This window comes from Microcaecilia unicolor, chromosome 5, assembly GCF_901765095.1.
Source record: "Microcaecilia unicolor chromosome 5, aMicUni1.1, whole genome shotgun sequence".
In the NCBI taxonomy this organism is placed as follows: Eukaryota; Metazoa; Chordata; class Amphibia; order Gymnophiona; family Siphonopidae; genus Microcaecilia; species Microcaecilia unicolor.
The window spans coordinates 248,325,880-248,345,483 of record NC_044035.1 but is presented as its reverse complement, the minus strand read 5'-3'; the positions used below and the strand labels follow the sequence as shown (position 1 = coordinate 248,345,483).

Here is a 19,604-nt window from a genome sequence, read left to right as displayed (position 1 = left end):
TTGTACAGGGGCATCAACACCTCTTTTCTTCTGCTGGTTATACTCCTCTCTATGCAGCCTAGCATCCTTCTGGCTGTGGCCACCAGGTTGTCGCATTGTTTCATCATCTTGAGATTCTCAGACCACCATCACCTCATTTCCTGAGCTGAGCATATTGATCTCTCTCCTCCTATCTGGTACATCTCCTTTGGATTTCTGCATCCCATGTGCATCACTCTGCACTTCTTGGCATTAAATTTTAATTCCAAAAATCTAACAAAAATCCTTCAAACAGCAAAATGCACAAAGATATTTTCCTCATTCAGTGTAATTCCACATGTGCTGTTTGAAGGATTTTTGTTAGACTTTCAGATTTGATATTTTGGCTTGTATGAATTAAATTTTAACTGCCAGACCTATGACCATTCTTCTAATGTTCTAACTAGGAACAGTATCAAGTAATTTTCAGTTTGAGTGACAACTCTCCAGATATCAGCCAAAGTAACATCCTTAGCAGTAACAGGTTCCTCAGGAAACAAGTCTGGACACTAAACAGCTGTGGGCACAATCCTTGTATATAATTGGCAATCATTCAACCTCCTGAATTCTAGCATTTCCAGATGAGAGCAAACCATCTGGAGAAAACTCTCCAGGCCAGAGATCATAGGAAGTTGCTGGTGGAGATGGGATTAGTCTACCCCCTAAGCTCAGCGTTGGACCAGAATCCCGCAGACAGGTGATGCCAGTGGAGCTCTTGTTACAACATGTCTGTCCATAGGACCTTCAACTTCTGGGGTGCTGGCCACTACCTTTGATTTAACTCTACGCTTCACCATGTGTCAACAGTAATATAAAAGACAGTACCTTTAGAAAATCCAGCAGTGTCCATCTCCTTGTGGCTCCTAAGGGGCTCTCCAAGGGGCTTGATTCACCCCTTTGGGCATGCACCTATGGCCACACTCTACAAAATCAATGAAGCTTTGTGCAGGAGGAGTGGCGCCAGAAGATGACAGACTCCACTCAGCTGTCAATGGTGCAAGAACAGGCACTTTCTGCCACTAAGGATCCCACTTTCGGCCTGTTTCCGTTGAGTCATAAAAACATCAAAGCTTTGTACAGGAGGAGTGATGCCAGAAGATGACAACAGTTGCCACTAGGTGTCAGTGCTGGAACAACAGGCACTTCCCGCCAATAAGGATCCCACTCTCAGTCTGCTCCTGCTGAGCCGCAAAAGCAGCAAAGCTTTGTGCAGGAGGAGCAGCATCAGAAGATGACAACAGATGCCACTCAGGTGTCAGTTCTGCAACAACAGGCACTTCCTGCCAATAAGGATCCCACTCTGTCTGCCCCTCGAGGTTAGATCCTTTTCCAACCCTAATAACCAGAACTAGGTGTCCTTTCTCAATCCAGACCCTCGATCTCAAGCCCTGACGGCTTGTTTCTTAACAACATAGATTTATGCTCCTTAAATCTTCCTGATGGAGTCTCTTGGATACTCCTAGCCTCTAGGAAACCTTCTACACAGAAATATTACCATTTAAAGTGGAAAAGATTTTCTGTCTTGGGGGGCAGCCACTGCACTTGACCCTGCTAGGAGCTCTCTGCCTACTCTTATGGAGTAACCTCAAAACTAACCCAGTCAGAGTACACTTACTTGAGTGTTATTAGCACTTTTCATGTCAAACTTGAGCATAAACCAGTTTCTGTTCATCCCTTGATAGTAAGATTCATGAAGGTTTATTTCATATGAAACCTATCAAACCACTGCCTGTGGTTTGGGATCTCAATGTCATCCTCACAGCTCTCATGAAATCTCCTTTTGAACCACTTCCTTACATATAAGGTAGTGTTCTTAATAGCTGTTCTGCGAGAAGAGTAAGCAAACTTCAAGCTCTTGTAGCAAACCCACCTTACACCAGGTTCTACCACAACAGGGTTGTACTCTGAACCCACCCCATATTTCTGACTTAAGTGGTATCAGAGTTCTACCTCAATCAGTCCATTGTACTTCCTGTCTTCTTCCCTAAGCTACACTCTCTCATCCTGGAGAAGCAGCACTGCATACCTTAGACTGCAAGCGTGCTTTAGCTTATTATCTAGAACTTACAAAACCTCATAGGAAGTTCTGCTAGCTTTTTGTATCTTTTAACCCTAACAGATTAGGAATTCCCATCACCAAACATTCTATATCTACTTGGCTGGCTGACTGTATCTCCTACACGTTTACTCAGGCTATGCTGACCCTTCATGGCTGGGTCACTGCTCACAGTGTAAGAGCCATGATGGTTTCAGTAGCCCATTTCTGCTCTGCCTCCATTGACAAAATTTGCAAGGCAGCTACGTGGTCTTTTGTCCACACCACTGCTCACTACTGTCTAGCGCAGCATTCTGGACGAGATAGCCAGTTTAGACAAGCAGTCCTGCAGAATCTTTTTACTACTTAAAAGTCAACTCTGCCCTCTGACCCTTTCCACTAGGCTCACTAACTATTTAGTTACCAACAATTCGTTTATGTTGTGAACCTGGTGGCTAGTGAGTCCCACATGTTGAGAATATTAATGCCTGTAGCAGGTGTTCTCTGAGTACAGCAGGCATACATTCTCACATCCCTCCCACCTCTCCTTGGAGTCTTCTTAGCTTTAGTACTGTAGTGCTGGCATCAGGCGAGAGGGCACCTGCACATACACAATGGGGGCATGGCCTCAAATAGTGACAGTGCATTTGGCAGTGTCCGCACCGGGCTTTGTGGATGACATCATCCATATGTGAGAATATATGCCTGCTGTCCTCAGAGAACACCTTCTACAGGTAAGTAACTTAGCTTTTTTGAACATGAACGTCCTTTCTGTTCTGCGATCGGAATTGGACATCCATCTTTTGACCCCTTCCTAGTCCTGCATCCTAAGTCCGGGCTTTATAAAATCTGCATTTGGACATCTATGCAATATGGTATAAATGCTGGTTTTCAGATATCTAAAACACAAATTGAGTTTCTAAAATAAGCTCTTTAGTGTAATAAAACTGGAACAGAGATAAGAAGTTATAGGCTAATCAGCTGCTTCATTTTCTGTACATCAAGCCGTGCAACATTTTGTTCATAGACATCTTGAGCTTCTTGGCAGGTTTACAATCCACAATTATTGCAAAGATATATGAAAATTGTGGAGTGCTGCACAACAACTGAAGGAAATCGGGAAGTACATCCAAATAGGTTGCAGACAAAAAGCACAACATATTCACATATGATAGTACCCTTCGTCTGATTAAAACAAAATCCAAAGATTCCACTCAGGGACTATAAGTAATTTTATGACAAGCTAACGATTCTGATGTACCCAAAATTGATACTTAATTGTGTGTGTTGAGTCAGGACTTTCCTGTGAAACTCATTCATATCTCTAAAAGTGATTTATTTATTAAAGAAATTCCAACCAATAACTGATTTTTTTACTGATGTCATGATGTGTATTTGTATCGGGTCAATGTTAATTTCAGCTGATTTATTGGTGAGCGGAAGAGAGAAATTGAACTGTGTGTTCCTTTTAAAACTAATTATTTAAACCAAATGCATTAAGCAGGAATTAGTTTTCTGCTGGGCTGGCATTGTTATTAATAATTTATCTTTTAGAACACACGAGCAGTGGATGAAGCTGTTGGCTCAAACCAATTTATAATGTAGGTATAAAATAGGTGTGCAAAATACAAGCATCCAGTTTCTTTGTCACATATCTATTAGCCTAAATGTTTAAGCACAGAAGTGTCTGCCATCAGATGCAGTTAAAACAATCCGTTAGACTTGGAAAACATAATCAAAACATACATATCAAAAAGGTAAATAAATAAATCACATAGGAGTGCTTATTAAAATGAGAAACAAGGAAAGAAAAAAGAGAGAGGGGAAAAAAGCAGGCAGAGGTAAATAGACTTTTGTTAATAATCTGTGTTCTGCTCTTTCAATGACCTGGCATGAATGGCATGCAGCTTAAACCAGAGTATAGAACATCACTATAAGAAGACTCAGAACTCTTGAACCAAAATCTTCTTTAATATAGTAATCAAACAGGGAAAAATTACTTACAGTTCAGATGTGCAAGACAAGAGTTTTTGCCTTGCAAACTGGGTTTTCTCAACCAGCTCTCTCTCCCTGCAAGAGAGAAGCTGGGAGGAATTCAGCAACATGCTGAGAGTAATGCTGTATATACTTTTATACGGTGAGATCTTAATAGCGTCACATTAGCTTAAAGGGAGTCATACAGCAAAGTACAGCATAGGCATATTCAGTTCACAGAGGAGAAACCTGCAGACTAACTCTTACAGACCCAATGGAGAGAGAAGGGAGGGGACAACTAGCCCAGCATGCACAGAAAAACAAGGCAAGCCAATAGGAAGAATCCCATAAGATACAGGGATCTGGGACATGTGCTCAGGAAGAGCCTATTACAGAGAACTACAAGATTACAGGGATTTGTAATTCAAGGGCACAACCGTAAATTAAACATACAGGCGTTGAATCTGTTACAGACATCATATATTCATAAACAACAAACCGTCTGCCTCTGTGCAAATGGGGGTAGAACACTTTCCCGCCTGGTATCGGAAGATACCACTATTTAATTCCTCAAAATATAAACCATTATAAACATGTAAAGTCTAGTAATAATGCTAGATCTTGAAGGTTGGCAACTCCTTGCTTGGCTCAAGTTCTCTGTTGGTCAGGTGACTACTCTCTTGCAGGCTCACTGGAGCTGAAATGAGAGAGAGACAACACAAACAACATAAAAGAGAGAAAAGTCTTCGAGTCTGTAGAGTGGACAATTGTCAGTGGAGTTCATGTCTTTTCATTGTGTATGCAGATCACTGACTTGATGATGGTTCTGCTGAAGAAGTTTGCTGTCTTCCATGGGAGTCTGGTGTCGAAGTTCCCAAGTGGCGCAATTTGTCACTGATGATCTGCAGTTTTGCATCTCTGATGGCACTTTAGTGATAGGTATCTGATCTTTCATTAGCTGGTTGATAAACTGAAAATACAATGTTGGTGGCAAGAACGAATCTCTGAGTCAGAGTCCGTAAGCACAAAGGAGCTCTCCATAGCTGAAGACGTGTAGTCAGATTTCAGAAGGAATTCTGATCCTGATAACAATGTGGTTTTCATTAAATGGGACGCTGGCACAGCTGTGGTTGCACAGTCTTCTGAATTTTGGTTAGTTGGACATAATGCTGTTGTTCTGGTAATGTTGCCTTCCGTATACACTCAACTCTGTTGCTGACATACATGTAAAATCTCCTGGTTTGGTTGTAGATATAGCCCAGGATGACTTTACCGTTGGTGTAAAAATTGTCTGTGTTAATTTGACTGTCAATTTCACTAGTATCATCTCAGCTCTCTCTATTGCCAGGACTGCTCCACACAATTCTAAGTGTGGAATGGTATGACAGGGTAGTGGTGCTAACTTAGCTTTTGCCATAGATGAATCCCACATGAGTTAGCCCATCTGCATCTATAGCTTTCAAGTAGGCCACAACAGTTATGACTTTTTCAGAAGCGTCCGAGAAGATGCAGATCTCTATGTGACAGGCAGTACTGAGTGTTGCAGAGATGTGCAGTTAAGAGCCTTTAGAGAATCTTTCCATTTCCCCCATCCTTGTCACATTTCTGGTGGCAGTGGTCCCACTCATCAGTACTTTGGGAAAGCTACCTAAGTAGAGATCTTCCTTGAATGGTGCCTGGAACCAAAACCCCAGTGGATTGTACAGACTATTGACTGTGGACAAGACATCTCTGTGTATATATTGTTTCTCTTGGGTGGAGACTTGAAAGGTAAAAATGTCTATTTAGATTCCAGTGTAATCCAATGCTACTCTGAAGCAGAGGGGTGTCTACTTTTAGACCTAAATCCTTTAAATATTTGGCATGGTCCTCTGCAGGAAATGCTTTCATTACTTAGTTGGAGGCGATTTTATGAAGTCTCAGATTGGCCTCTGCCAGCATTATTTGTGTTCTCTTCATCAAGTAAATGGCTTCTCCCACCGTAGGTAAGGACTTCAGACCTTCGTCGATGTAAAACTCTCTTTCAGTGAAGCTTCTTTCTTTGGATCTTCATTCAAAAATTTTAGGAGTTGAAATAGATCATCTACTGACTAATCAGTATCATACCCAGTTGATTGTTAAGCACTCTTTTATAACAATGAGAAAGTTGAGATTTTTAGAAAATATTTCAGTTTAGAGGCTTTTAGACTCCTGGTCCAATTCTTGATTCTTCCTAGACTGGACTATTGTAGTCTAATATTAGCAGTTTGTTTTAAATCACTGATTCATTGTTTACAGCTAGTATAAAATTCTGCTGTTAGACTGATCTTTGGACTACCCCGATTTGAGTCACTTCAACCGTACTATTCTAAGCTCCACTGGTTTCCAGTCACTGAAAGAATACAGTTTAAGCTGGGCATTACTACTGTTAAAATTCTTACTGGGATAATCCCTAACTATATGTTAAATCTGACATCTTTGTTATGAGGACCTTCCTCTAGATATAATACTCGTAACCCATTTCAACTTAAATTTCCAATGTTTAAGGACTTAAAATGAGTTAAACATCTTACTTTGTCCATTCAGTATCAGTTAGCCAACCTCTGGAATCAACTTGAGATCTTGTACTCATTATCTCTATTTTAGAAAGCATTTAAAGGCTTTCTTATTTAATACGGCAGGTTTATCTCATGAATAATTTAAAGCTCGATAGGCGTATTAATGTAATGGTTGTCATGTTCTATTAATTTGTTTCATCTAACTGTAGCTCCTAGACAGATTGGTTTAGTTTTTTCTGACTTTTGTAATCCATCCTTGAACTGTATAGGTATAGACAGAATATAAATACAGGTATAACATAACATAATGTCTTGTCAGCAGGTCACACTTCTGCTCTTTGGCCCAGGTCGACCCTGCTTAGTAGACATGCTTCACTGCTGATCTTCCCTTGCAGCACCAGTTGATCTCAATTCCTTGCCCTTCTGCCACCGCTTCCTCAAAGGACTGCTTCTTTTAGTTTGCAGTTCAATAATGACCCCCAACAAACAGACAGAAACTCCAGCAGTCTTATAATAAAGGGATTCACTTTTATTCACAGCCGTTCAATTGTAGTGAATTCAGCAACACAGTACAACGATCTCAATTTGCAGTCCTTGACAAGTTCATGTTCACCATGCCAGACAGAGATTTCGTGTTAATTCGCTGAGTATAGTTCAGTGACCTTTACCCCTCTCTCTTTTACTCTCAGTTAGTTGCTAGGTATCAAATTTCACATCAGCTCCTTGCAACACACAATATTTAACTTCTCATACCCTTAGCCTTCTTAAGCACTCGCTGCCACAGGTTTCTTCCCAGCTGTATCAATCCTGTCCTCCCCTCTCCAGACAGTTGAGGCAATACCTTAGCCAGGAAGCTCTTCACCTTAGCACCACCAGTCTGTGCACATGCCGCCACCTCCATTCTCTCCTCTTCATTCTCCTCCTTTTTATCCCATTCTATCTCCTCTACCTCCTCCCAGGGATCCCTCAGCTGCTCTTCATCACCCTGATCAGAGACCATCTCCCAATCCTTCTCCTCCCCCTCCAATTCCTGTGAGTCTTGTGTTGGGTCAGGTGCATTGTGGGAATCATGGTTCCTAGGCTTATCCCTTATTCTAATTGGTCTCTTGACCACCAGAGGGCGCATTCCCCGTCTATAAGGGATCTGCACAAGTCTTATACTCCCTCCCCGGGACTGCTGTCGCTTTCCCTGAGACCGTCTTCTCAGTAACCCCTTACAGTCTGAAGCAACCAAATTTCGGCTAGTAGAATTCCACCGTGTTGAGTGCCTAAGGGCTCTCCACTATCTCTGGTATTATTTAATGTATATACGACATTGTTTTGTTATCATTTTTTCACCTGGTGTTACCATATGCTGCTGATATGTTGTTGATGCCAGTTCAGGATATAGCAAAATTGCCTTTATCGCTGGTTTTGTCTTATATTTAAAACATTGGAAATATTAAGTACAGCACATGGGTTCAAACTTAATAGAGACAAAACTAAGTTACTGTGGCTAGATCGAATGGGGTATAATATTCCCAAGAGTTGTCTCTCCCTGATGGCTTTACATTAAAAGTTGACAACATTATTTGAATACATTATCGTTAAAGTCTCATATTGATACAGTCATTAAAGCCACTTTTTATAAATGACATGGAGGGGCATTTTCAAAAGAAACGTCTAAGTTGGAATTGGATGTCTTTATAGAACGTCCAAATTCGGAAGCGGGGAAAAGGTCATTTTCAAAAAAAGATGGACGTCCTTGGATTGTTCGTCTTTGATTTTCGGCCATTTTCGAAACCAATGATGTCGAAGTCTAAAACATCCAAATTCAAGCCATTTGGACATGGGAGGAGCCAGCATTTTTAGTACACTGGTCCCCCTGACATGCCAGGACAGCAGTTGGGCACCCTAGGGGGCACTGCAGTGGACTTCATAAACTGCTTCCAGGTACACAGCTCCCTTACCTTATGTCAGGTCTCTCGGGGAAATGTGAGCCCTTGGGCCACTGTCACGGAGGTGGCAGCAGCAGGCAAAACCACCCAACAGGAGGCAGGCAACCCTAAGACGGGCTGAAGTAGACAGGACTGGAGTGGCTGGGCTGGAGCTGAAGAGGCAAGCAACAAGGAATCCAGGAACAATGTCCTACAGCAGGGTTCAGGCTTGAGAAGCAGAATACAGGAGCTATATACAAGCTAAGCTCAAGGGAATGGGAATGACAGATACGCTTGCCACAGGAAGGGTTAGACTGGAGCTACAGTAGCTAACAGATAGAAAGGAGAGAAATGGCTGCAGCATCAGCCGCTAACCAACCTCAGAGCCACTGCACAGGGATAACAGAAAGGCTAGAAGCCCACAGAGAATAATATACACAGAAAGGCTGAAAGCCTACAGGTCAGAGAGATACACCCAGAAAGGCTAGAAGCCCACAGAAAGGCTGGAAACCCCCAGGCCGCAGTAATACAGCCAGCAGACCTGGAAGCCCACAGATAAAAGGGATATACACAGATAGACTGGAGGCCCTCAGAGCAATGGGCACAGAAGGGCTGGAAGCCCACAGAACAATAGACACAGAAGGGCTGAAAGCCCACAGAGCAATAATACCCAGAGCAGGAAAGCAAGAAGCCCACAGGTAAGTAATAGACTAGGCAGAAAGCCTACGAGCAATAATACCCTGAGCCAGCAGGCAAGGCCCACACCGAGGATATATCTCCAAATGTTGCCCGGGAGGGAAAGGTTAGGACAGCTGTTGTACTTGGTGATTCGATCATTAGGCATATAGATAGCTGGGTGGCTGGTGGACGTGAGGATCGCCTGGTGACTTGCCTGCCTGGTGCGAAGGTGGCGGACCTCACGTGTCACCTAAATAGGATTCTAGATAGTGCTGGGGAGGAGTCCGCTGTCTTGGTACATGTGGGTACCAATGACATAGGAAAATGTGGGAGAGAGGTTCTGGAAGCAAAATTTAGGCTCTTAGGTAGAAAGCTGAAATCCAGATCCTCCAGGGTAGCATTTTCTGAAATGCTACCTGTGCCACGCGCAGGGCCCAAGAGACAGGCAGAGCTCCAGAGTCTCAATGCGTGGATGAGACGATGGTGCAGGGAGGAGGGCTTTAGATTTGTTAGGAACTGGGCAACATTCTGGGGAAGGGGGAGCCTATTCCGAAAGGATGGGCTCCATCTTAACCAGAGTGGGACCAGGCTGCTGGCATCGGCGTTTAAGAAGGAGATAGAGCAGCTTTTAAACTAGAAATGGGGGGAAGGCCGACAGTCGCTCAAAAGAGCATGGTTCGGGATAAGGTATCTTTCAAAGATATCACCATAACAGGGAAGATAGAGTATCCTGATAGTGAGGTTGCAAAAGAGATTGTAGTAGATCGGGTATCTTTAAATAACAATAAAAATCAGACAAAAGATTGCCAATTAATACTGTCAAGTACTAAGCATGATGTACTTAGGAACAACAAACATAGTTTGAAATGTCTATATGCGAATGCCAGGAGCCTAAGAAATAAGATGGGGGAGTTAGAATATATTGCACTAAATGAAAAATTAGATATAATAGGCATCTCTGAGACCTGGTGGAAGGAGGATAACCAGTGGGACACTGTCATACCGGGGTACAAATTATATCGTAGTGATAGGGTGAATCGGATTGGTGGAGGGGTAGCATTGTATATTAACGAGAGCCTTGAATCAAATAGATTGAAAATTCTGCAGGAAGCAAAACACTCCTTGGAATCACTGTGGATTGAAATTCCATGTGCAAAGGGGAAAAGGATAGTGATAGGAGTGTACTACCGTCCGCCTGGCCAGGACGAACAGACGGATGCGGAAATGTTAAAGGAAATCAGGGACGCAAACAAACTGGGCAACACAATAATAATGGGGGATTTCAATTACCCGCATATAGACTGGGGTAATGTAACATCTGTACACGCAAGGGACATAAGATTTCTTGATGAAATCAAGGACAGCTTCATGGAACAGCTAGTTCAGGAGCCGACAAGAGAAGGAAAAATACTAGACTTAGTCCTTAGTGGTGCTCATGATCTAGTGCAGGGGGTAACGATACGAGGGCCGCTTGATAACAGTGATCATAATATGATCGGTTTTGATATTGGCATTGAAGGAAGTGAAACTAGGAAATCAAGTACGCTAGCGTTTAACTATAGAAAAGGTGATTACGACAAAATGAGAAAAATGGTGAAAAAAAGACTGAAAGGAGCAGCTCGCAGAGTAAAAAACTTGCATCAGGCGTGGATGCTGTTTAAAAACACCATCCTGGAGGTTCAGGACAAATATATTCCACGTATTAGAAAAAAGGGAAAAAAGACTAAACGTCAGCCGGCGTGGCTAAACAGTAAGATAAAGGAAATCATTAGAGCCAAAAAACAATCCTTCAGAAAGTGGAGAAGAGAACCAACTGAAAGTAACAGGATAGATCATAAGGAATGCCAAGCCAAATGCAAAGCGGAGATAAGGAGGGCAAAAAAGGACTTTGAGAAGAAATTAGCGTTGGAAGCAAAAATACATAGTAAAAACTTTTTTAGATACATTAAAAGCAGGAAACCGGCCAAAGAGTCGGTTGGGCCGCTGGACGAAAATGGTGTTAAAGGGGCGATCAAGGAGGACAAAGCCGTAGCGGAGAAATTAAATGAATTCTTTGCTTCGGTCTTCACCGAGGAGGATTTGGGGGGGACACCGGTGCCGGAAAGAATATTTGAAGCGGGGGAGTCGGAGAAACTAAACAAATTCTCTGTAACCTTGGAGGATGTAATGGGTCAGTTCAGCAAGCTGAAGAGTAGTAAATCACCGGGACCTGATGGTATTCATCCCAGAGTATTAATAGAACTAAAAAATGAACTTGCGGAGCTACTGTTAGAAATATGCAATCTGTCCCTAAAATCGAGTGTAATACCGGAAGACTGGAGGGTAGCCAATGTTACTCCGATTTTTAAGAAAGGGTTCCAGAGGAGATCCGGGAAATTATAGACCGGTGAGTCTGACGTCGGTGCCGGGCAAGATGGTGGAGGCTATTATTAAGAATAAAATTGCAGAGCATATACAAAAACATGGACTGATGAGACAAAGTCAGCACGGATTTAGTGAAGGGAAGTCTTGCCTCACCAATCTAATGCATTTTTTTGAGGGGGTAAGCAAACATGTGGACAATGGGGAGCCGGTTGATATTGTATATCTGGATTTTCAGAAGGCGTTTGACAAAGTGCCGCACGAAAGACTCCTGAAGAAATTGCAGAGTCATGGAATCGGAGGTAGGGTATTATTATGGATTAAGAACTGGTTGAAAGATAGGAAGCAGAGAGTAGGATTGCGTGGCCAGTATTCTCAGTGGAGGAGGGTAGTTAGTGGGGTCCCGCAGGGGTCTGTGCTGGGTCCGTTGCTTTTTAATGTATTTATAAATGACCTAGAGATGGGAATAACTAGTGAGGTAATTAAATTCGCCGATGACACAAAATTATTCAGGGTCGTCAAGTCGCAGGAGGAATGTGAACGATTACAGGAGGACCTTGCGAGACTGGGAGAATGGGCGTGCAAGTGGCAGATGAAGTTCAATGTTGACAAGTGCAAAGTGATGCATGTGGGTAAGAGGAACCCGAATTATAGCTACGTCTTGCAAGGTTCCGCGTTAGGAGTTACGGATCAAGAAAGGGATCTGGGTGTCGTCGTCGATGATACGCTGAAACCTTCTGCTCAGTGTGCTGCTGCGGCTAGGAAAGCGAATAGAATGTTGGGTGTTATTAAGAAGGGTATGGAGTCCAGGTGTGCGGATGTTATAATGCCGTTGTATCGCTCCATGGTGCGACCGCACCTGGAGTATTGTGTTCAGTACTGGTCTCCGTATCTCAAAAAAGATATAGTAGAATTGGAAAAGGTACAGCGAAGGGCGACGAAAATGATAGTGGGGATGGGACGACTTTCCTACGAAGAGAGGCTGAGAAGGCTAGGGCTTTTCAGCTTGGAGAAGAGACGGCTGAGGGGAGATATGATAGAAGTGTATAAAATAATGAGTGGAATGGATCGGGTGGATGTGAAGCGACTGTTCACGCTATCCAAAAATACTAGGACTAGAGGGCATGAGTTGAAGCTACAGTGTGGTAAATTTAAAACGAATCGGAGAAAATTTTTCTTCACCCAACGTGTAATTAGACTCTGGAATTCGTTGCCGGAGAACGTGGTACGGGCGGTTAGCTTGACGGAGTTTAAAAAGGGGTTAGATAGATTCCTAAAGGACAAGTCCATAGACCGCTATTAAATGGACTGGAAAAATTCCTCATTTTTAGGTATAACTTGTCTGGAATGTTTTTACGTTTGGGGAGCGTGCCAGGTGCCCTTGACCTGGATTGGCCACTGTCGGTGACAGGATGCTGGGCTAGATGGACCTTTGGTCTTTCCCAGTATGGCACTACTTATGTACTTATGTACTAATCCCATAAGACACAGGGATCTGGGACTTGTGCTCAGGAAGAGCCTATTACAGAGAACTACAAGATCACAGGAATTTGTAGTTCAAGGGCACAACCTTAAAGGTACAGGCAATGAATCTGTTACAGACAATGCTTAACATATATTCATAAACTACAAATAGCCTGCCTCCATGCAAATGGGAATAGAACAACCTGTATAAAATTGTGGCACACAGATTTTATTGTATTTATTTATTTGATACTTGTATCCCACATTATCCGAATACAATTATTCAACTCTATGTGGCTTACATAAGTAATAAATAGTACAAGTTAATGTGTAATACATGTTATGAAAACTGTAAGAGTTAAAGCACTATTCTTTAAAATGTAGCGGCGAGGAGAAAAATCTTGGCTATAACCTATTTCAACATCTAGTGAAGGAATTTATTGAAAAGAAAAGCCTTCAAGAATTTGCGAAAGGTCAGATAGTTATTGAGTTGTCTTATTTCCCTTGGGATAGAATTCCACCATTTAGTGCCTCGGATTGTGATAAAAGACGCAAAAACATATTAGACGAAATAGCACCCTTACAAACAAGAACCTCTCGTAGGCACAATTCGATACCATGGTACAATGAAGAACTGAAAAACTAAAACCACAATCCAGGAGACTCAAATGAGCATGGAAAAAAATAAAAGATGCACAAACACTTACTGCATTGAAACACATTCCCTGACCTTGCGAAGAAGAAAACGAGCGTCAGCCATGTTGGCCAGGCCAACGCTTCAACGTCCCTCGTCCGGTGGCTCCTCGACCGTCGTGGCTGCCCTTGCCCTTCAGCAATTCGGAACGCCGGCCATTTTGCGCGCCAGCGTTCCTGAGGGAGCTCGTATCTTCCGGATGCGGGGCACGGGAGGTCATGCTCCGGCTGCCGGGATTGGGCCCTTGCACCGTGGCTCCATCCCTCTTCCGCTGCCAGCCAATCCAGAGCCTCTCTCCTCTGACTCCTGTTACTCCCGATGGTGGGGGCTATTTAGGAGCATCTATCCCTGCCCTCAGTGCTTCAGCTTCTACTTTGATAGATCGGATTGAGCCCCTGTGTGACTTTGTCTGCTGCTTGCTACCTGACCTGATCTGACCTTGGCTGGGATCCTGACTACGCTTTGCCTGCTGCCCGACCTGACCTTTGCCTGAACACCGGATTACGCCTTGCCTGCTGCCTGACCTGACCTTTGCCTGAACACCGGATTACGCCTTGCCTGCTGCCTGACCTGACCTCCTACACCGGTACGCTTGCCTGACTGACCTACCTACCTGTTGGCCGCCTGATCTGTTACCTGCTTGAATCCTGTTTGCGTCCTGCTCGTTGACTAACCTAGTTCCTGCTAGGTTCCTGACTACCCTCTACTTAGTGCCTGATCTATGACTACCTGTACCTAGCTGCTCCCTGCCTGTTATCTATAGCCGTCTGACCCCTGCCTGTATCCAGAAGTCCTGTCGGCTGCCTGCACCTGGGGGCTCAACCCTCGGGGAACAGTGGTCACCACAGGTGAAGCCGCAGGGTTGCTCGGCTGCCTAACATAGTAACATAGTAGATGACGGCAGAAAAAGACCTGCACGGTCCATCCAGTCTGCCCAACAAGATAAACACATATGTGCTACTTTTTGTGTATACCCTACCTTGATTTGTACCTGTCCTCTTCGGGGCACAGACCGTATAAGTCTGCCCAGCATTATCCCCGCCTCCCACCACCGGCTCTGGCACAGACCGTATAAGTCTGCCCAGCGCTATCCCCGCCTCCCAACCACCAGTCCCGCCTCCCACCACCAGCTCTGGCACAGACCGTATAAGTCTGCCCAGCACTATCCCCGCCTCCCACCACCGGCTCTGGCACAGACCGTATAAGTCTGCCCAGCAATATCCCCCGCCTCCCAACCATTTGTCTCCATTTTAACTTAGTTTACTCCATACTATGCTTTCGCCAAATACATTCTAAATTTTTATAATTTAATTAGATTAGAAGTAAAGTTTCATTAAACCAAGGTAAATTTTTTTTGTCTTTTAATTTTTCCTTTACTGGAGCAATTTTATTCAATATTTGTATACTGACTTCATGCCAAGTATTCCATTGTTGGTAGGGATCCCCTTCATGATTTGGCAATAACGAGTTGGCATGTTGCCAAAATAAAATGTTATCAGCTTTACCCCTGGTATGAACTAATTCACATATCAGATGATATAGAGTGGATGACACTCTCCTTTTTAGAGTAAATTCCAATTTATAATGACCTGACCATAACATGGGGTACCAATAAGAAGATGTTACTACCCAGTTCTCTGAAGGACAATACGAAAATGAAAACAAATCTAATTGATGTCCTTTACTATGTGTAGGATAGCGCAGGTTTGAGTCTTCGCCTCTGTGCTCCCGACGGGTACAAGAACTCACGAGCATGATAATAACCAGGAAAATGTTCCACTCAATGTGGAAGCTCAAACGAGTGAAACCTTTTTTCCTGAGGGAAATATTTCGCAACTTGGTACAATCCATGGTACTAAGCCATCTAGACTACTGCAACGGGATCTATGTGGGATGCAAAGAACAAATCATAAAGAAACTACAAACTGCTCAAAACACAGCAGCCAGGCTTATATTTGGAAAAACGAGATTCGAAAGCGCCAGACACCTATGAGAAGAACTGCACTGGCTCCTAATCAAAGAACGTATCGCATTCAAAATCTGCACCCTGGTTCACAAAATCATCTACAGAGAAGCCCTGGGTTACATGACAGACCTCATAGACCTACCAACCAGAAACACATTAAGATCAACACAAACATACCTAAATCTCCATCACCCAAGCTGCAAAGGACTCAAATACAAATCAACCTATGCATCCAGCTTCTCCTATATAAGCACACAACTATGGAACACAATACCAAATGTCGTGAAAACAACATATGACCACCTGAACTTCCAAAAACTACTAAAAATTAACTTGTTCAAAAAGGCATACCCTAACGATCCAACTTAAATGCCTTAACCCAGCAACACAACAAAACCAAAACTCGTACTGTACATAACTCATTTCTTCCTTCTTACGATTCCCCAATGTGTCTGTCACATATGAACTTTACATTACCACTACCTCACTCTGTATTTGTTCAAACCAGTATTGGCAATCGCCTCTACAGTACTATGTAAGCCACATTGAGCCTGCAAATAGGTGGGAAAATGTGGGATACAAATGTTACAAATAAATAAATGAGAGAAATCTGAAGTTAGAGTAGATTTGTATTTGATATTTTTGTAATTAGGGAAGTGTAGAATGAGATAATCCCTTGCAGTTAAAGTTGAGTTTCAAGTTGGGAGATCTATCATGTCACACATATAGTCTGGAGCCATCCCGTTAATGATTTTGTAAATAAAAGTACATGTTTTGAAAATGATACTTGCTTTAATAGGTAATCAATGTAGTCTAATGAGGAGTGGTGATGCCCTTTCAAATTTAGTGACACTGCAAACCAGTCGAGCAGCAGTGTTTTGTGTTGTTTGTAATTTCCTCATTAGTAACTGCTTATTCCTTAGGTAGATAGCATTACAATAGTCTAATTGTGATAATACCATTGTTTGAATAAGTGAATGGAAGGTATTAGTTGCAAAGAATGGTCTTAAATTCATATTGAGATAACTGAATAGTTAATACAAAAACATCTATTGCCTTGTAGGATATACTAGACCCACTTAAATTTATATGGTGAGCCCAATATGCATCATTTTGAGGGGAGATGCTAATGGTCCTTTGTTGTGATAAGACGGGGGGCTGTACTTCATTCCCCCTGTGATATTGTTGTGTTTTTTCTTGATGAAGATTATGATTTATCACCCCATTTTTGTTATTAATATGGAGCCTTGAGTGTTATAATCAATGATTTTAAAATTTTTGTCTGTTTTACCCCTACGTTGTTATATATTGAGCTCACCATATGGCCTTAAGTGGATCAGGTATATCCTACAAAGCAACAGGTGTTTTTATATTAGATTTAGATTTATTATTTACTAGTAAAAAAGGCATGTTTCGGTAGGCAATGAAATGGGCGCTAGCAAGATAATCCCCCACCCTCCCTCGCTGTCTCGCTCTGTCCCCTCCGAGACCCACGCCCCCCTCCCTCCCTCCCTTCCAGTTCAAGGCCCCCTCACGCCCCTCCCACCAAGTTCCATACTCCCCCTCCCTCCGATTTCAACACCCCCCTCTGCATTACTGACCCCTGGACCCCCTGCCGTGACCCTCTCGACCCCCCCCTTTCCGCCGAAAACCCTCCCCCGCCACCGTCGCATACCTGTGCTGACGGGGGACCCTAACACCCGACAGCCGAAGTCCTCTTCTCGTCTGCGCTGGCGTTGCTTGCTGAATGGTCTGTTCTAGTTTCTGTGCGTGCGTCTGATGTCAGACGCACGCACAGAAACTTGATCAGATCATTCTGCAAGCAACGCCGCGGCAGCTGAGAAGAGGGCTTTGGCTGTCTGGGGTTGGGGTCCCCTGTCAGCACAGGTACGCGGCAGGGGAGGGGTTTTGGCGGGAACGGGGGGTCGAGAGGGTCACAGCAGGGGGGGTCCAGGTGTCAGTAGCGCGGAGGGGGGTGTTGAAATCGGAGGGAGGGGGGAGTGTAACTCGGTGGGAGGGGCGTAAGGGGGCCTTGAATTGGAAGGGAGGGAGGGGGGTTGGTGCGCTGAGGGGGGGGGGCTTTGGTGTGGGGGGGGGGGCTCCTGCTCCTGATGTCGCAGCCAATCTGGTGTCTCCTTTCCGGTGATGTCAGCCTGGCTTCGGAGTTTAGCTCAGTAACTCCAAAGGAGCCACGGACACAGGCAGGCCCATTAGAACATTGGAGGTGAGAATTATTATATAGGATAAATCCTTGTCCAGAGCACAGAACAGGCAAAAATATTCATCACAATTTGAATGTGTATGCCACAGTTTTATAAAGAGAGTCTGTTAACCTTCTGCCTTTTCTTTTTTCTTTTCTTGTTCCTCATTTTGAAAAGCATTCCAGTGTGATATATTTATTTCCTTTTCCAATATATATGTTTTGATAATGTTTTGTTTTTGTTAAGATCGGTCTGTTCTATTGTCCTTTCCTTTTAGACAGTTATGTGTATGTACTCTGTCTAGGGTCTAACAGATGGTTTTAATTGCCCCTGAAGCAGGCATTTCTGTGCCAAAAGCATGTCAGGCTGATAGACATATGATATAGATGCTTGTATTGCTCAACACCTGTTTTATACCTATGTTTTAAATAAATTGGTTTGAGCCAACAGCTGCATCAGCTGCTTGTGTGTTCTATTTGCTCCTGCTACAACCAGCAATCACTTCTTGTTTTGTTTTGTTTTTTTTTCTAATAATGTATCATTTGCCACTATAATTTGTCTCCATGTTTCATTTTTTTTCTTCTCTTTCAGCTCTTGCATCTAGTGGATCTCTTCCAATAACATCACTAGATGCAACTGGGAACCTGGTCTTTGCTAACGCTGGGGGGACTCCCAACATTGTGACTGCCCCACTGTTCCTGAACCATCAGAACCTTTCTCTGCTCACCAGCAACCCTATTAGCCTGGTCTCTGCAGCTGCAGCTTCCGCAGGGGCCACTGGACCTATCGCCAGCCTTCATTCCACCTCTGCTGAATCCATCCAGAACTCTCTTTTTACAGTGGCCTCCACCAGTGGGGCCGCTTCTACCACCACCACTGCCTCCAAGGCACAGTGAGATGAGGCGAACTGAGCTGGCCAACTAGCCAAATCCAGTCTGCAGTGTGTCTGTCTGGCTGCCAGCTGGTCATTAACTGCACATGTGGTCAGCTCCCCTCTAAGTGTGCTGCTGGGGTAGAGGGCAGTCAAGGGAGAGAGAAAGGAAGAAAATAATAAATGGACACTTGCCTAATTTTATAACAGACATTCTCTTTTCAGGATCGCTTCACTGACTGGAGAACTTTCTAACCAAAAATGTAAAAAAACAAAAAAACAAAATACAAAACAAAAAATATATATATAAAAAAGTGAAGGGACTACTTCTCATTTCCAGCAGTTGCAAGGACAAGATAAAAGGTTGGTTATCCAAAATCAAACATAGGAAGGGAATTTTGGTTTGGTCTCAATGTCTCTTATTTTATTCTTCTTTTTTTTTTTTTTTTTACTATCATTTTTAGGTCTGTTGTACAGGCCAGTATGTTGTAAAAGATGTTTATAATTGTGTCAAGGTTCCTTTCTTATCTGGTACAATTTTAGGCAGGCCTGTGTCACTAGTGTATATATATATATATATATATATATATATATATATATATATATATATATATATATATATATATATATATATATATATATATAATTTGGTGTATTTCTTTTTGATTCCAGATCACTTGGAGGGGACACACAGAATTTTGTTTTGTTTTTCTGAAATTTGCTGGGAAATTTTCCTCACTCTCTCACCTTTTCCCAATGGTAACCTGTAATCGGTGTGAAGAGTGAGGTTATTCTGTTTAGTTTCATAGTATAAGAGGCGTGGCTGTGAAATGGTGGAGGATGTGTGCAAAGCTTACTAAGCCCAAACCTGGCTCCCCTTTAATGGCAC

The 19,604-nt window shown here is 43.1% G+C and overlaps 1 protein-coding gene across 2 annotated transcripts in view; it reads left to right on the top strand.

The window, feature by feature from the left end:
• The window catches only part of POU2F1 (POU class 2 homeobox 1), a 419,716-nt gene extending 400,656 nt beyond the window's left edge, over positions 1 to 19,060 (top strand). For both annotated transcript variants that reach the window (XM_030203955.1, XM_030203956.1), the window contains exon 16: positions 18,436 to 19,060. In XM_030203955.1, the coding sequence (XP_030059815.1) occupies positions 18,436 to 18,740 (305 nt within the window). In that variant the 3' untranslated portion in view covers positions 18,741 to 19,060. The remainder of the gene's footprint in view (positions 1 to 18,435) is intronic.
• The last annotated feature ends 544 nt before the right edge of the window (positions 19,061 to 19,604 follow it).